Source organism: Peromyscus californicus, unplaced genomic scaffold (assembly GCF_007827085.1).
Source record: "Peromyscus californicus insignis strain IS unplaced genomic scaffold, ASM782708v3 Scaffold_18__1_contigs__length_77618521, whole genome shotgun sequence".
Lineage (NCBI taxonomy): Eukaryota > Metazoa > Chordata > Mammalia > Rodentia > Cricetidae > Peromyscus > Peromyscus californicus.
In genome coordinates, this window is record NW_026294480.1 from 71,177,533 (window position 1) to 71,191,480 (window position 13,948).

The following is a 13,948-nucleotide window of genomic DNA, read 5'->3' on the forward strand; positions in this document are numbered from 1 at the left end:
CTAATTTCTTGAGTTCCTTATATATTCTGGATATCAGTCCTCTGTCAGATGTGGGGTTGGTGAAGATCTTTTCCCATTCTGTAGGCTGTCGCTTTGCCTTGTTGACCGTATCCTTTGCTCTACAAAAGCTTCTCAGTTTCAAAAGGTCCCATTGATTGATTGTTTCTCTCAGAGTCTGTGCTACTGGTGTTCTATTTAGGAAGTAGTCTCCAATGCCAATGCGTTCAAGACTACTTCCTACTTTCTCTTCTAGCAGGTTCAGAGTAGCTGGATTTATGTTGAGGTCCTTGATCCACTTGGACTTAAGTTTTGTGCACGGTGATAGATATGGATCTATTTGCAGCCTTCTACATGTTGATATCCAGTTTTGCCAGCACCATTTGTTGAAGATGCTTTCTTTTTTCCATTGTGCACTTTTGGCTTCTTTGTCAAAAATTATATGTTCATAGGTGTGCGGATTAATGTCAGGGTCTTCAATTCGATTCCATTGGTCCACATGTCGGTTTCTATGCCAGTACCAAGCTGTTTTTATTACTGTAGCTCTATAGTAGAGCTTGAAGTCAGGGATCGTGATGCCTCCAGAAGTTGTGTTATTGTACAGGATTCCTTTGGCTATCCTGGGTTTTTTGTTTTTCCATATGAATTTGAGTATTATTCTTTCCAGGTCTGTGAAGAATTGTGTTGGTATTTTGGTGGGGATTGCATTGAATCTGTAGATTGCTTTTGGTAAGATTGCCATTTTTACTATGTTAGTCCTGCCTATCCATGAGCATGGGAGATCTTTCCATTTTCTGACATCTTCTTCAATTTCTTTTTTCAGGGACTTAAAGTTCTTGTCATATAGGTCCTTCACTTGCTTGGTTAGTGTTACCCCAAGGTATTTTATGCCATTTGTGGCTATAGTAAAGGGAGATGTATCTCTGATTTCCTTCTCCACTTCTTTGTCCATTGTATATAGGAGGGCTACTGATTTTTTTGAGTTGATCTTGTATCCTGCTATGTTGCTGAAGGTGTTTATAAGCTGTATCAGTTCCTTGGTGGAATCTTTGGGGTCGCTCAAGTATACTATCATGTCATCTGCAAATAGGGAAAGCTTGACTTCTTCCTTTCCAATTTGTATCCCCTTAATCTCCTTATGTTGTCTTATTGCTCTGGCTAGAACTTCAAGTACTATATTGAATAAGTATGGGGAGAGTGGACAGCCTTGCCTCGTTCCTGATTTTAGTGGAATTGCTTTGAGTTTCTCTCCATTTAATTTGATGTTGGCTGTTGGCTTGCTGTAAATTGCCTTTATTATGTTTAGGTATGTTCCCTGTATTCCTGATCGCTCTAATACCTTTATCATGAAGGGGTGTTGGATTTTGTCAAATGCCTTTTCTGCATCCAGTGAGATGATCATATGGTTTTTTTCTTTGAGTTTGTTTATATGGTGTATTATATTGACGGACTTTCGTATGTTGAACCACCCTTGCATCCCTGGAATGAATCCTACTTGATCATGGTGGATAATTGTTTTGATGTGTTCTTGGAGTCTGTTTGCCAGTATTTTATTGAGTATTTTTGCATCAATGTTCATGAGGGAGATCGGTCTGTAGTTCTCTTTCTTTGTTGTATCCTTGTTTGGTTTAGGAATTAGGGTAATTGTAGCCTCGTAGAAGGAGTTTGGTAATGTTCCTTCTGTTTCTATTGTGTGGAACAATTTAGAGAGTATTGGTATTAACTCTTCTTTGAAGATCTGGTAGAATTCTGCGCTGAAACCATCTGGTCCTGGGCTTTTTTTGGTTGGGAGACTTTTAATGACTGTTTCTATTTCATTAGGGGTTATTGGACTATTTAAATAGTTTATCTGGTCTTGATTTAACTTAGGTATGTGGTACCTATCCAGAAAGTTATCCATTTCTTTTAGGTTTTCCAGTTTTGTCAAATAGAGGTTTTTGAAGTATGACCTGATGATTCTCTGGATTTCCTCAATGTCTGTTGTTATGTCCCCCTTTTCATTTCTGATTTTGTTGATTTGGATGCTCTCTCTCTGTCTTTTGGTTAGTTTGGATAAGGGCTTGTCTATCTTGTTGATTTTCTCAAAGAACCAACTCTTTGTTTCATTAATTTTTTGTATTGTTCTCTTTGTTTCTATTTTATTGATTTCAGCTCTCACTTTGATAATTTCCTGGCGTCTATTTTTCCTGGGAGACTGTGCTTCTTCTTGTTCTAGAGCTTTCAGGTATGCTGTTAAGTCTCTAGTGTGAGATTTCTCCAACTTATTTATGTGGGCATTTAGTGCTATGAATTTCCCTCTTAGTACTGCTTTCATAGTGTCCCATAAATTTGGATATGTGGTGTCTTCATTTTCATTGATCTCTAGGAAGTCTTTAATTTCTTTCTTTATTTCTTCCTTAACCCCTTGGTGATTCAGTTGGGTATTATTCAGTTTCCATGAGATTGCAGGTTTTCTGTAGTTTTTGTTGTTGTTGAAATCCAACTTTAGACCATGGTGGTCTGATAGAACACAGGAGGTTATTCCAATTCTTTTGTATCTGTTTAGATTTGTTTTGTGGCCAAGTATGTGGTCAATTTTAGAGAAGGTTCCATGGGGTGCTGAGAAGAAGGTATATTCTTTTTTGTTAGGATGGAATGTTCTGTAGATATCGATTAAGTCCATTTGAGTCATGACATCAGTTAAGTCCTTTATTTCTCTGTTAAGTTTCAATTTGGGAGATCTGTCCAGTGGTGAAAGTGGGGTGTTGAGGTCTCCCACTATTAATGTGTGGGGTTTTATATGTGATTTAAGCTTTAGTAATGTTTCTTTTACATATGTGGGTGCCCTTGTGTTTGGGGCATAAATATTCAGAATTGAGACTTCATCTTGGTGGATCTTTCCTGTGATGAGTATGTAATGCCCTTCTTGATCTCTTTTGATTGATTTTAGTTTGAAGTCTATTTTGCTGGATATCAGGATGGCTACACCCGCTTGTTTCTTAAGACCGTTTGATTGGAAAGTCTTTTCCCAGCCTTTTATTTTTAGGTAGTGTCTATCTTCGAATTTGAGATGTGTTTCTTGTATGCAGCAGAAAGATGGGTCCTGCTTTCGTATCCATTCTGTAAGCCTATGTCTTTTTATAGGTGAATTAAGTCCATTGATATTGAGGGAAATTAATGACCAGTGATTGTTCATTCCTGTTATTTTTTGGTGGTGATGTGTGGGTACTTCTATACGTTGGGGTTTACTGCTGTGGCTTTATCTGTTGCCTGTGTTTTCGAGGGTGTATCTGACTTCCTTAGGTTGGAATTTTCCTTCTAGTGCTTTCTGTAGGGCTGGGTTTGTGGATAAGTATTGTTTAAATCTGGCTTTGTCATGGAATGTCTTGTTCACTCCATCTATGGTGATTGAAAGTTTTGCTGGGTATATTAGTCTAGGTTGACATCCATGGTCTCTTAGTGTCTGCATTACATCTGTCCAGGTTCTTCTGGCTTTCAAAGTCTCCATGGAGAAATCGGGTGTTATTCTGATGGGTTTGCCTTTATATGTCACTTGGCCTTTTTCCTTTGCTGCTCTTAATATTCTTTCTTTATTCTGTACGTTTAGTTGTTTAACTATTATGTGGCGAGGGGACTTTTTTGGGGGGTCTAGTCTGTTTGGTGTTCTATAAGCTTCTTGTATCTTCATAGGCATTTCCTTCTTTAAGTTGGGAAAGTTTTCTTCTATGATCTTGTTGAATATATTTTCTGTGCCCTTGAGTTGGTATTCTTCTCCTTCTTCGACCCCTATTATTCTTAGGTTTGGTCTTTTCATGGTGTCCCAAATTTCTTGGACATTTTGGTTCATGACTTTGTTGGCTTTAGTGTTTTCTTTGACTGATGAATGTATTTCTTCTACTGTATCTTCAACGCTAGAGATCCTCTCTTCCATCTCTTGCATTCTGTTGATTATACTTGCATCTGAAGTTCCCAATCGTTTTCTCAGATTTTCTATTTCCAGCATTCCCTCTGTTTGTGTCTTCTTCATTTTTTCTATTTCGCTTTTCAGGTCTTGGACTGTTTCCTTCTTTTGTTTCATTGATTTTTCTTGATTTTCTCTCAGTATTTTATTGTTTTCTTCCAGGACTTTATTGATTTCTTCTAATTTGTTTGCCCTTTCCTCTAGTTGTTTACAGCGTTCTTCACATTTTTTTGTCTTTTCCTCTACACAAGCCTCTAGCTTCTTCATGATGTCATTCATAAGGCTGTTTTCTTCTGCTTCTTCCAATTTCTGATGTTCAGGTCTAGGTGTTGGAGGAGGGCTAGGGCCTGGTGATGCTGTATTGCTATTCATTTTGTTGTATATGTTTCTGCCTTGACGTCTGCCCATCTCCTTGTGCTTCGTTACTGGCCTTATCCGCACACTTGGTTCAGCCAGACCAGTGTTCCAAAAGGGAAGTCCGGAGCAAGATGGGAGCTGGGGGCCGGCCTCTAAGTCTCAGGAAGAGGCTTGGGGCTCAGGCGGATGGGCGTGTGGGCAGGGCGTGGAGACTGCAGGGCCTGCCAGGGGTCTTGGAGAAGGGGATCCTTCCCGGTGGGGCTAGCAGGGAACCTGCCCGGTGGCCAGAACCTGGGGCCAAGTTGGGCAGGTCTTCCCTGGAGTGGCTGGTGCCCAGGGATGGGGTCCGGGGCAAGGAAGGGCACTCACCAGTTTTCCAAAAGGGAAGTCCGGAGCAAGATGGGAGCTGGGGGCCGGCCTCTAAGTCTCAGGAAGAGGCTTGGGGCTCAGGGGGATGGGAGTGGGGGCAGGGCGTGGAGACTGCAGGGCCTGCCAGGGGTCTTGGAGAAGGGGATCCTTCCCGGTGGGGCTAGCAGGGAACCTGCCCGGTGGCCAGAACCTGGGGTCAAGTTGGGCAGGTCTTCCCTGGAGTGGCTGGTGCCCAGGGATGGGGTCCGGGGCAAGGAAGGGCACTCACCAGTTTTCCAAAAGGGAAGTCCGGAGCAAGATGGGAGCTGGGGGCCGGCCTCTGAGTCTCAGGAAGAGGCTTGGGGCTCAGGGGGATGGGCGTGGGGGCAGGGCGTGGAGACTGCAGGGCCTGCCAGGGGTCTTGGAGAAGGGGATCCTTCCCGGTGGGGCTAGCAGGGAACCTGCCCGGTGGCCAGAACCTGGGGTCAAGTTGGGCAGGTCTTCCCTGGAGTGGCTGGTGCCCAGGGATGGGGTCTGGGGCAAGGAAGGGCACTCACCAGTTTTCCAAAAGGGAAGTCCGGAGCAAGATGGGAGCTGGGGGCCGGCCTCTAAGTCTCAGGAAGAGAGGCAGAGACTTCTTAGGAGCTGAAGGCCTCTATCTTCCCTTCCTGTTCTTGCTGGGGTGGCTGATCCAGGGCTCCATGCTCCTTGGAAGCTATATTGACTATAAGGTCTACCACTATATTCCTGGATCCAAATTCATTGTTACTGCAGTAAATGGAGCTTGTCGGAGTGTCATTGAAGGCAAAGCTACCGCAATCAAAATTAGAAGACCAAGTGTCACTGTTAAGGCTTCAGGAGACAACCTGAGCCTCAGTGTAGCCCAGGATGACCACTGTGGGTCCCGTGGCACCTGTTATATCACGTTACTGATGTCATCGTATCTGGCAGCTTTCTCTAGGCTGTGGTCACGTTTACCCACACACACTGAGGATAGGAACACGGAAAGCCATTCCAGTGAATATCCCATTCAGCTGTGCAATGTCCTTACCTACGTCCCAGTGGTTTCAGGAATAGTATCATGGGCACCGCTACAGCCATGATACTACAGTTTTCCTGAGATGCCAACCACAGTATTTTGGGTGGCAGTGATGGAATTGACTGTGGTCCTGAGTCCCTCCATAGTGCTGAAGTGGTCATGGAAAGGGATAGAGGTATGGGTCTAAGCACTTGGTGGTAAGGAGGCATTGCTATCCTCTTGAGTAAACTTTCATATTTCTCGTGGCCATGTCCATCGCAAACATGTGGACTCAGCAGGAGGACAAAGGTGATGACCCTTTTGGCTCTCCCCTTCAAGTGGGACCCAGCCTTCTCTGTGGTTGTGAAGACACCAATAGATTCTACTACACATTCAGCATGAATATCACCCTGTTTGATACTGATGGGATCTTGCTCCTGCAAGATGGAGACGGCCTTAAGTGACAAAGTTTTCCTGTTCTCAGCTTTGACTGTGAAACGTGGTTTTGGTGGAGTCATACTGGAACATGTAGATCATGTAGTTGAGGTCAATGCAAGAGTCATCAGTGGCAACAGTATTCACTTTGCTAGACTGGAAGGCAGGCCCAGTAACCAGGGAGACAGATGCCAAATCCACTCACTCCAGCCTTCACCATCTCGTCGTCCCGGATGAGGCTGGTGCTGCCTGAGAAGATGCAGCTGCACTGGAGTTGGGATGAGCAGATAGGCTCAATTATTAGACATTTTGTAAATGATCATCTGAGACTGTCCTTTTATGTTTTAAATTTATTATAGTGTCTTTTATTATACAGTTTTTAAAATATCAGTATTTTTGTTATTTTGAATTCTATTTGCTTTCTCTTAAAACAATGTGAATCATTTCACTATATTTTTATGAAATTTGTATAATTTTGATTTGTACATGGTTATTTTTAACATGAAGGAAATTATTTTTGATGATTATATGTGAGGTACAAATATGAATCATTTTTCTTCTAAAATATATAAGATACTAACATTATTTGTAAAGATGGACTTTCATTGGCTATTTATTTATTTATCTTACATCCCAACTTCATTTCCCCCTCCTCTACTCCTCTCCCTCTATACACTCCTCCTCTGTTTCTGTTCAGAAAGGGGCAGGCCTCCCATGGGTATCAACAAAGTATGGCATATCAAGTTGCAATAAGACTAAATGCCTCCCCTTGAATTAAGGCTGGGAAAAGCAATCCAGTATGAGGAATAGGTTTCCAAGAGCTAGCCAAACCATTAGGGACAGCCCCTGCTCCCATTGTTAGGAGTCCCATATGTGGACCAAGCTACACAATTGTCACATATTTGTAGAGGGCCCGGGTCGGTCCCATGCAGACCTCTTTGGTTGTTAGTTTAGACTCTGTTAGTTCCTATGAGCCAGGTTAGTTGTTTTTGTGGGTTGTCTTGTGATGTCCTTGACCCTTCTGGCTCCTACAATCCTTTCTCCCTCTCTTCAGAAGGATTCCCCAAGCACAATCTAATGTTTGGCTGTGAGTCTCTGCATCTGTTTCCATCAGTTACAGGATGAAGGATCTCTGATGACAATTGGGGTAGTCACCAATCTGATCACAGGAAGGGCCAGTTCAGCCTACATATCCATTATTGTTAGGAGTCTTAGTTTGGGTTATCTTTGTAGATTTATGAGAGTTTCCCTTGCATCTCATTTCTACCTGATCTTGAAATGCCTCCCCACCTTCCAGTCAACCTTTCAGTATTCTCTCCCTCCATCTACTTCCCAACCTGATCCCTCAAGTTCTCATCCCCACCTGGCCCCAGTCCACCCAGGTGATCTCTTCTATTTTCTCTTCCTAGGTAAACCCATGCATCCCTGTCACCCCTTGTGCCCTCCTTGTTACCTAGCTTCTCTGGGTCTATGGATTGTAGCATGGTTATCCTTTAGTTAGCAACTAACATCCATTTATGAGGGAGTACATACCACGTGTGTGTCTTTCTCCATCTGAGTCACCTCACGAGGCATGAGTTCTTTCTAGTTCCAACAGTTTGGCTGCAAATTTCATGATGTCATAAACAGCAGAGTAACACGCCTTTTTGTAAATGTACCACGTTTTCTTTATCCATTTTTCAGTTGCGGGACATCTAGATTGTTTTCAGTTTCTGGCTATTATGAGTAAAGGTGCTATGAACATTGGTGAGCAAGTGTCCTTGTGGTGTGATTGAGTATCCTTTTGGTACCCAAGAGTGGTATAGCTGGGTCCTGAGGTAGACCAATTCCCAATATTTTTAAGAAACTGCCATATTGATTTCCAAAGTGACTGTATGAGTTTGCACTCCCACCAGCTATGGAGGAGTGTTGCCCTTACTCCACATCCTCTCTAGCATGAGTTGTCACTTGTGTTTTTGATCTTAGCCATTCTGACAGGTGTAAGATGGAATCTCAGAGTCATTTTGATTTGCATTTCTCTGATGGCTAAGGATGTTGAACATTTCTTTAGTTTTTTTTTCTGCCATTTGAGATTCTTTTGTTGAGAATTCTCTATTTAGGTCTGTACTCCATTTTTTAATTGGATTATTTGGGTTTTTGATGTCTAGTTTCTTGAGTTCTTTATATATTTTGGAGATCAGCCGTCTGTTGCATATGAGGTTGGTAAACATCTTTTTCCATTGTGTATGCTACTGTTTTTTTCATTTTGACAGTGTCCTTTGTCTTACAGAAGCTTTTCAGTTTCATGAGGTCTCATTTATTAATTGTTGATCTTAGTGTCTGTGCTACTGGTGTTCTATTCAGGAAGTTGTCTCCTGTGCCAGCGCAGTGAAAGCTATTCTCCACTTTCTCTTCTATCAGGTTCAGTGTAACTGGATTTATGTTGAAGTCTTTTATCCACTTGGACTTAAGTTTTGTGCACGGTGACAGATATGGATCTATTTGCATTCTTCTACCTACTGACATCCAGTTATGCCAGCACCATTTGCTGAAGATATTTTTTCCATTGTATAATTTTGGCTTTTTTGTCAAATCAGGTGTCCATAGATGTGTGGGTTTATGTCTGGGTCTTTGATTCGAGTCAATTGATCCACCTGTCTGTTTTTATGCCAACACCATGCTGTTTTTATTACTATCGCTGTGTATTAGAGTTTGAGATACCTCTGGAAGTTCTTTTATTGTACAGGATTGTTTTAGCCATCCTGGGTATTTTGTTTTTCCATATGAGGTTGAGTATTGTTCTTTCAAGGTCTGTAAAGAATTGTGTTGGAATTTTAATGGGGATTTGTTGGAATTTTAATGGGGATTTCATTGAATCTGTAGATTGCTTTTGGTAAGGTGGTCATTTTTATTATGTTAATCATACAGATCCACAAACATGGGAGATCTTCTGATAATCTTCTTCAAAAACTTGAAGTTCTTGTCATATAGGTCTTTCACTTGCTTTGTTAGAGTTACACCAAGATATTTTACATGGTTTGTGGCTATTGTGAAGCGTGTTGTTTCCCTGATTTCTTGCTTAGCCAGTTTGTCCTCTGTATATAGGAAGTCTATTGACTTTTTTTTTTTGAATTAACTTTATATCCATCTACTTCACTAAAGGTGTTTATCAGCTGTAGGGGTTCCTTGGTAGAATTTTTGGGGTTGCTTGTGCATACTATCATGTCATTTACAAATAGCAATACTTTGATGTCTTCCTTTCCAATTTGTATCCTCTTGATCTCCCTTTGTTGTCTTATTGCTCTGGCTAGAACTCCAAGTACTGTATTGAGTAGATATGGAGAGAGTAGACAGCCTTGTCTTTTTTTCTCATTTTAGTGGAATTGCTTTGAGTTTTTCTCCATTTAATTTGATGCTGGCAAATGACTTGCTGTATATTGCTTTTATTATGTTTAGGTATGTCCCTTGTATCTCTGATCTCTCCAAGACTTTTATCATGAAGGGGTGTTGAATTTTGTCAAAGGTTTTTTCAGCATCTAACAAAATGATCATTGTTTTTTCTTTCAGTTTATTTATGTGATGGATTACATTGACAGACTTTCGTATGTTGAACCATCCCTGTATCTCTGGGATGAAGCCCACTTGATCATAGTGGGCGATCTTTTTGATGTTTTCTTGGGTTCCATTTGCCAGTATTTTTGTTGTGCCCAGAGTCTGGACCCCCAGAGACCATCAAGAGACCAAATTTGATGCAAAAGCAAAGAGTCTTTTTATTGTGAGTTAACTTGGGCCTCTCATCTGATGCAGCAGCAGAGCAGGAGAAACCCCAAGTATCAATGGGCAGGGTTTTTGTAGGGGATATGTCAAGGGGGATGCTTGGGGTCTACAGACTACATAGGAACAAACTCAGGATTGGTTTATGAGAGTGGCAATCATATTAGTAACTTTTAATTGGCTAGGGTTAGTTGGGGTTACAGTTACCCATTTTTGGGCAGGCCTGGACAAGTCCCAGGCTTTGTCCTTGAGCTGTTGTGGAGGCTGGCTGACCTAGCACGTGCTGACTGTGGGGGCTGGCTCAGTGGCCCAGGCTTGGTGTGTCCTATCTTGGTGTGTCCCTGCTGACAGGGGCATTAGTGATTGTCTTTTGGTCATGGCCCTCCCAGAAACTGCTTGCTCAGTTTCAGGAAACTAAAATTGAGGCTTGATCTCTAAGAGAAGACTGAGCAGCTTATTATGGCATCTCCTTGGTCCTTTCATTTTATGGAGTATTTTTGCATCAATGTTCATGAGGGAAATTGGTCTGTAATTTTCTTCCTTTGTTGAGTCTCTATATGGTATGAATATCAGAGTAACTGTGGCCTCATAAAAAGAATTTGGTAATATTCCCTCTATTTCTATTTTGTGGAATAACTTGAAGAATATTGGTATTAGTTCTTCTTTGAAAATCTGGTAGAATTCTGCATTGAAACCATCTTTCCCTGGACTGTTTTTCGTTGGGAGACTTAATGACTGTCTCTATTTTCTTATGGGTTATCAGTCCATTTAAATTGTTTATCTCATCTTGATTTAATTTTGGTATGTGGTATCTATCAAGAAATTTGTCCATTTCCTTTTGATTTTTCATTTTATGGGGTACAGGTTTTTGAAGTTTGACCTGATTATTATCTGTATTTCCCTGGAGTCTGTTGTTATGTTCCTCTTTCTCTTCTGATTTTGTTAATTTGGATACTCCCTCTCTGCCTTTTAGTTAGTTTGGATAAGGGTTTGTCTATCTTGTTGATTTTCTCAAAGAACTAACTCTTTGTTTCATTGACTCTGTATTCTCTTTATTTCTGTTTTATTGATTTCAGCCCTCAGCTTGATTATCCCTGTCTTCTACACCTCTCGGGTTGGTTTGCTTCTTTTAGTTCTAGATTTTTCAGGTGTGCTGTTAAGCCACTACTAGAGATTTCTCCACATTCTTTATGCAGGCATTTAGTGCTATGAACTTTCCTCTTAGCACTGCGTTCATAGTGTCCCATAAGTTTAGGTATGCTGTGCATTCATTTTGATTGAATTCCTGGAAGTCTTTAATTTCTTTCTTTATTTCTTCCTTGACCCAGTGATAATTTTGTGAGCTACTTCAAGGAATCTGAGAGAGGGTCAAGGGGAGACAAGGTGGCCACAATCGACATTTTGTGATTTTTCTTTGTGTGCATATTTCTTATATTTTCCCATTAATTTCTGTTAATTGTTTATTTTGAATGAGATCCCTTTACTGTTATATTTTCAAACAATGGCAACTGATATATAAAAATATTATGATGATGCTTAAGTTTGTAGGTCTTGGCTGGCAAGATGGCTCAGTTGGTAAAGGCGTTTGCCACCAAGCTTGATGACCCGAGTTTGATCTCTGGGACCCACATGGTGGATTCCCACAAGGTGTCCTCTGATTTCCTCATATTCGCACAATGTGACATGTGCTCTCCCTACCTAATGAATGGATATGAAAATGAGTGTAAGAATGGTAAACATCTTGAAGCTGACTTCCTGGCTTGTATCACAGTTCTGTTCCCTTCTAGCTTTTGAACTTCTATGGAGTACCTGTGTACATTCTGTCACAGGCGCTGTAACATGGGAATACTAAAAGGTGCTCCCTTTTGGCTATGGTGAGACCTGAATTAGTAATGATTAAAGAGTCAGCTGTGAGCGTACTGTCTTTAGGATTTCTAACACATTCAGTTACTGCTTGAATATTTTTGTCTTAACAGCTTTGATTACTGTCCTTGCAAACGACGATGGCCCTGGAGTTCTGTCCTTTAACAACAGTGCACACATTTTCCTCAGAGAACCAACATCTCTCCACATGCAAGAGAGTGTTGCAGTGTTAACCGTCATTCGGGAGCCTGCACAAGGTCTGTTTGGAACGGTGGCGGTTCAGTTTGTTGTGACAGAAGTCAACTCTTCAACACAGTCTAAGGATCTGATTCCTTCCAAAGGCTTTGTTGTTCTAGAGGAAGGTGTTCGAGCCAAGGTAGAGTATGAACCTTTAATTTTGTTAATGAGAACTAAGATTATCTTTAGTATTTAAAAATAATTTTTCTCAGAAATGTGCCCTAAGTTCTCAAGAAGCAAGCAAAGCAAAGCAAAGCAAAACCCTTCTTAAATGAGAGAGACAGTGGCACTAGTGTGAGGGGCTAGTGTCACCATGTTAGAAAGTGCACTCAGATGGCAAGTGGGAAAACGGTTAATATGGTTGAGGAATATGCAAGAAAAAGAATGTGTGGTTCACATTTCAAAATTTAAGCCCATTTGAGTGGCAGTCTTCCTTTATATTGTCTGTAAGAACATAAGCTAAAGGAACTTCCATCCGTGTCTGTCAGCCACGTTCTAGCTGAACAAACAGAACTGCTCGCTTTCACCTGCAGCTAGGAGAACAGGGGCAGTTCAGGTGAGAAAAAGGCTGGACTTGAGATCAGTTCTGAGTGCCATCTGTACTCAAAACCAAAACGGAGCAAAAGCCAGGGACCTTCCTCCCTTCCTGGTCTGTATGCTAACTTTTTTGTTTTGAGTACTCAGGTTTAAAGCTTGAGTTAAAAATTCTTCAGATTTATTTTTACATGTATGTGTGTTTGCACATATATATGTGTGTATATCACACGTGTGCCTGCTGCTTGTGGAGGTCGGAAGGGGAGGAGTTGGATCCTTTGGAAACAGAGTTACAGATGGTTGTGAGCTTCCATGTGGGTGCTGGGAATTGAACCCAGGTCCTCTGGAAGAGCAGCCAGTGCTCTTAATCACTTCCTCCATCTCTCCAGCCTCTCAACTTGGTTTTTTAGGTACAGTTAAACATATTTGGTCACATTAACTTGTGCGTTTTAGACCCGAATATAACACTAAATGAGCATACTTACAGTAACTGAACATGAGAGTTCATGTAGTAACCGAGGAATCTCCTGTTTTTCATGGTGTATGTTGGACCCAGGGCCCTGTGAATGCTGGCAAGGTCAGCTACAGCCTCAGTCCTCTTGTGTTCCTGTAAACTTCAGCGTGTTTTCCAAGTTCAGTATTTTTATATTCTTGAAAATCTAAAACAAAGTTTAATTGATTTGTTTAAAGATCCACCCCAATTTTGAAATGATATAAAAGTTTAAAGCATAAGTGCTTTGTGAATTTGCTATTACTTTGTTCGTATTTTTCTTCTTTTAAAAAGTATTCTTTTATATTTTAAATTATTATTTTCCTTAAACCTCCTTTTTAAAATAGTTTAAGATACTTGGATATATTCACTAGGAATATTAATTGTTAGAACAAATTAAATAAATTTTGAACAAACCTAACTGCTTCCCACATTTTAATTTTAAAATGTAACCTGTATGTTATACAGTCCTTAAGCATGTAGATAAATGGCTTTAAAGATATGTGTGCACATATAACCACCACCCAGAGTAAGACATTTAAGTCACTGCCATCCAGAGGCCTCCCTTTTGTCCTTTGCCCTTTCTAGAGAATGCAGCTTTCTAACTTTTCAAATTAAGAGTCCTCTTGCTGACTCATTGGCTCTGTGTAGATGGGATCGTGCAGTGGTTATGCTTTTATGTTGATGTCTTTCACACAGCATTCTGGGAACACATGATTGCTCCCTGTCAGTAGGTGGTTCTTTCCCGTTTCTGTGCTGAGACCACAGCCCTTTTGTTCTGCTGATGGCAAGAATTTAATTGGTTCTAGTGTGTACCCACTCTGCCTTGATTCTAGACAGTCATTTACAGATTGGGATGAGGTTAATGGAATTATGTAGCCTGGATGGGGCAAAAATGTCACAGAAATCAGCACATGAATTTAACATTGTAATCAGTTCTTGTTGTTTTGTTTTGAAAACTGAAAAAAAAAGATTG

The 13,948-nt window shown here is 41.0% G+C and overlaps 1 protein-coding gene across 1 annotated transcript in view; it reads left to right on the top strand.

Annotated features, from left to right (window-relative positions):
- Adgrv1 (adhesion G protein-coupled receptor V1) overlaps positions 1–13,948 on the top strand; it is a 546,923-nt gene that overhangs the window by 133,478 nt on the left and 399,497 nt on the right. Inside the window, exon 43 of the mRNA XM_052743671.1 lies at positions 11,825–12,087. Within this exon, the coding sequence (XP_052599631.1) occupies positions 11,825–12,087 (263 nt within the window). The remainder of the gene's footprint in view (positions 1–11,824; positions 12,088–13,948) is intronic.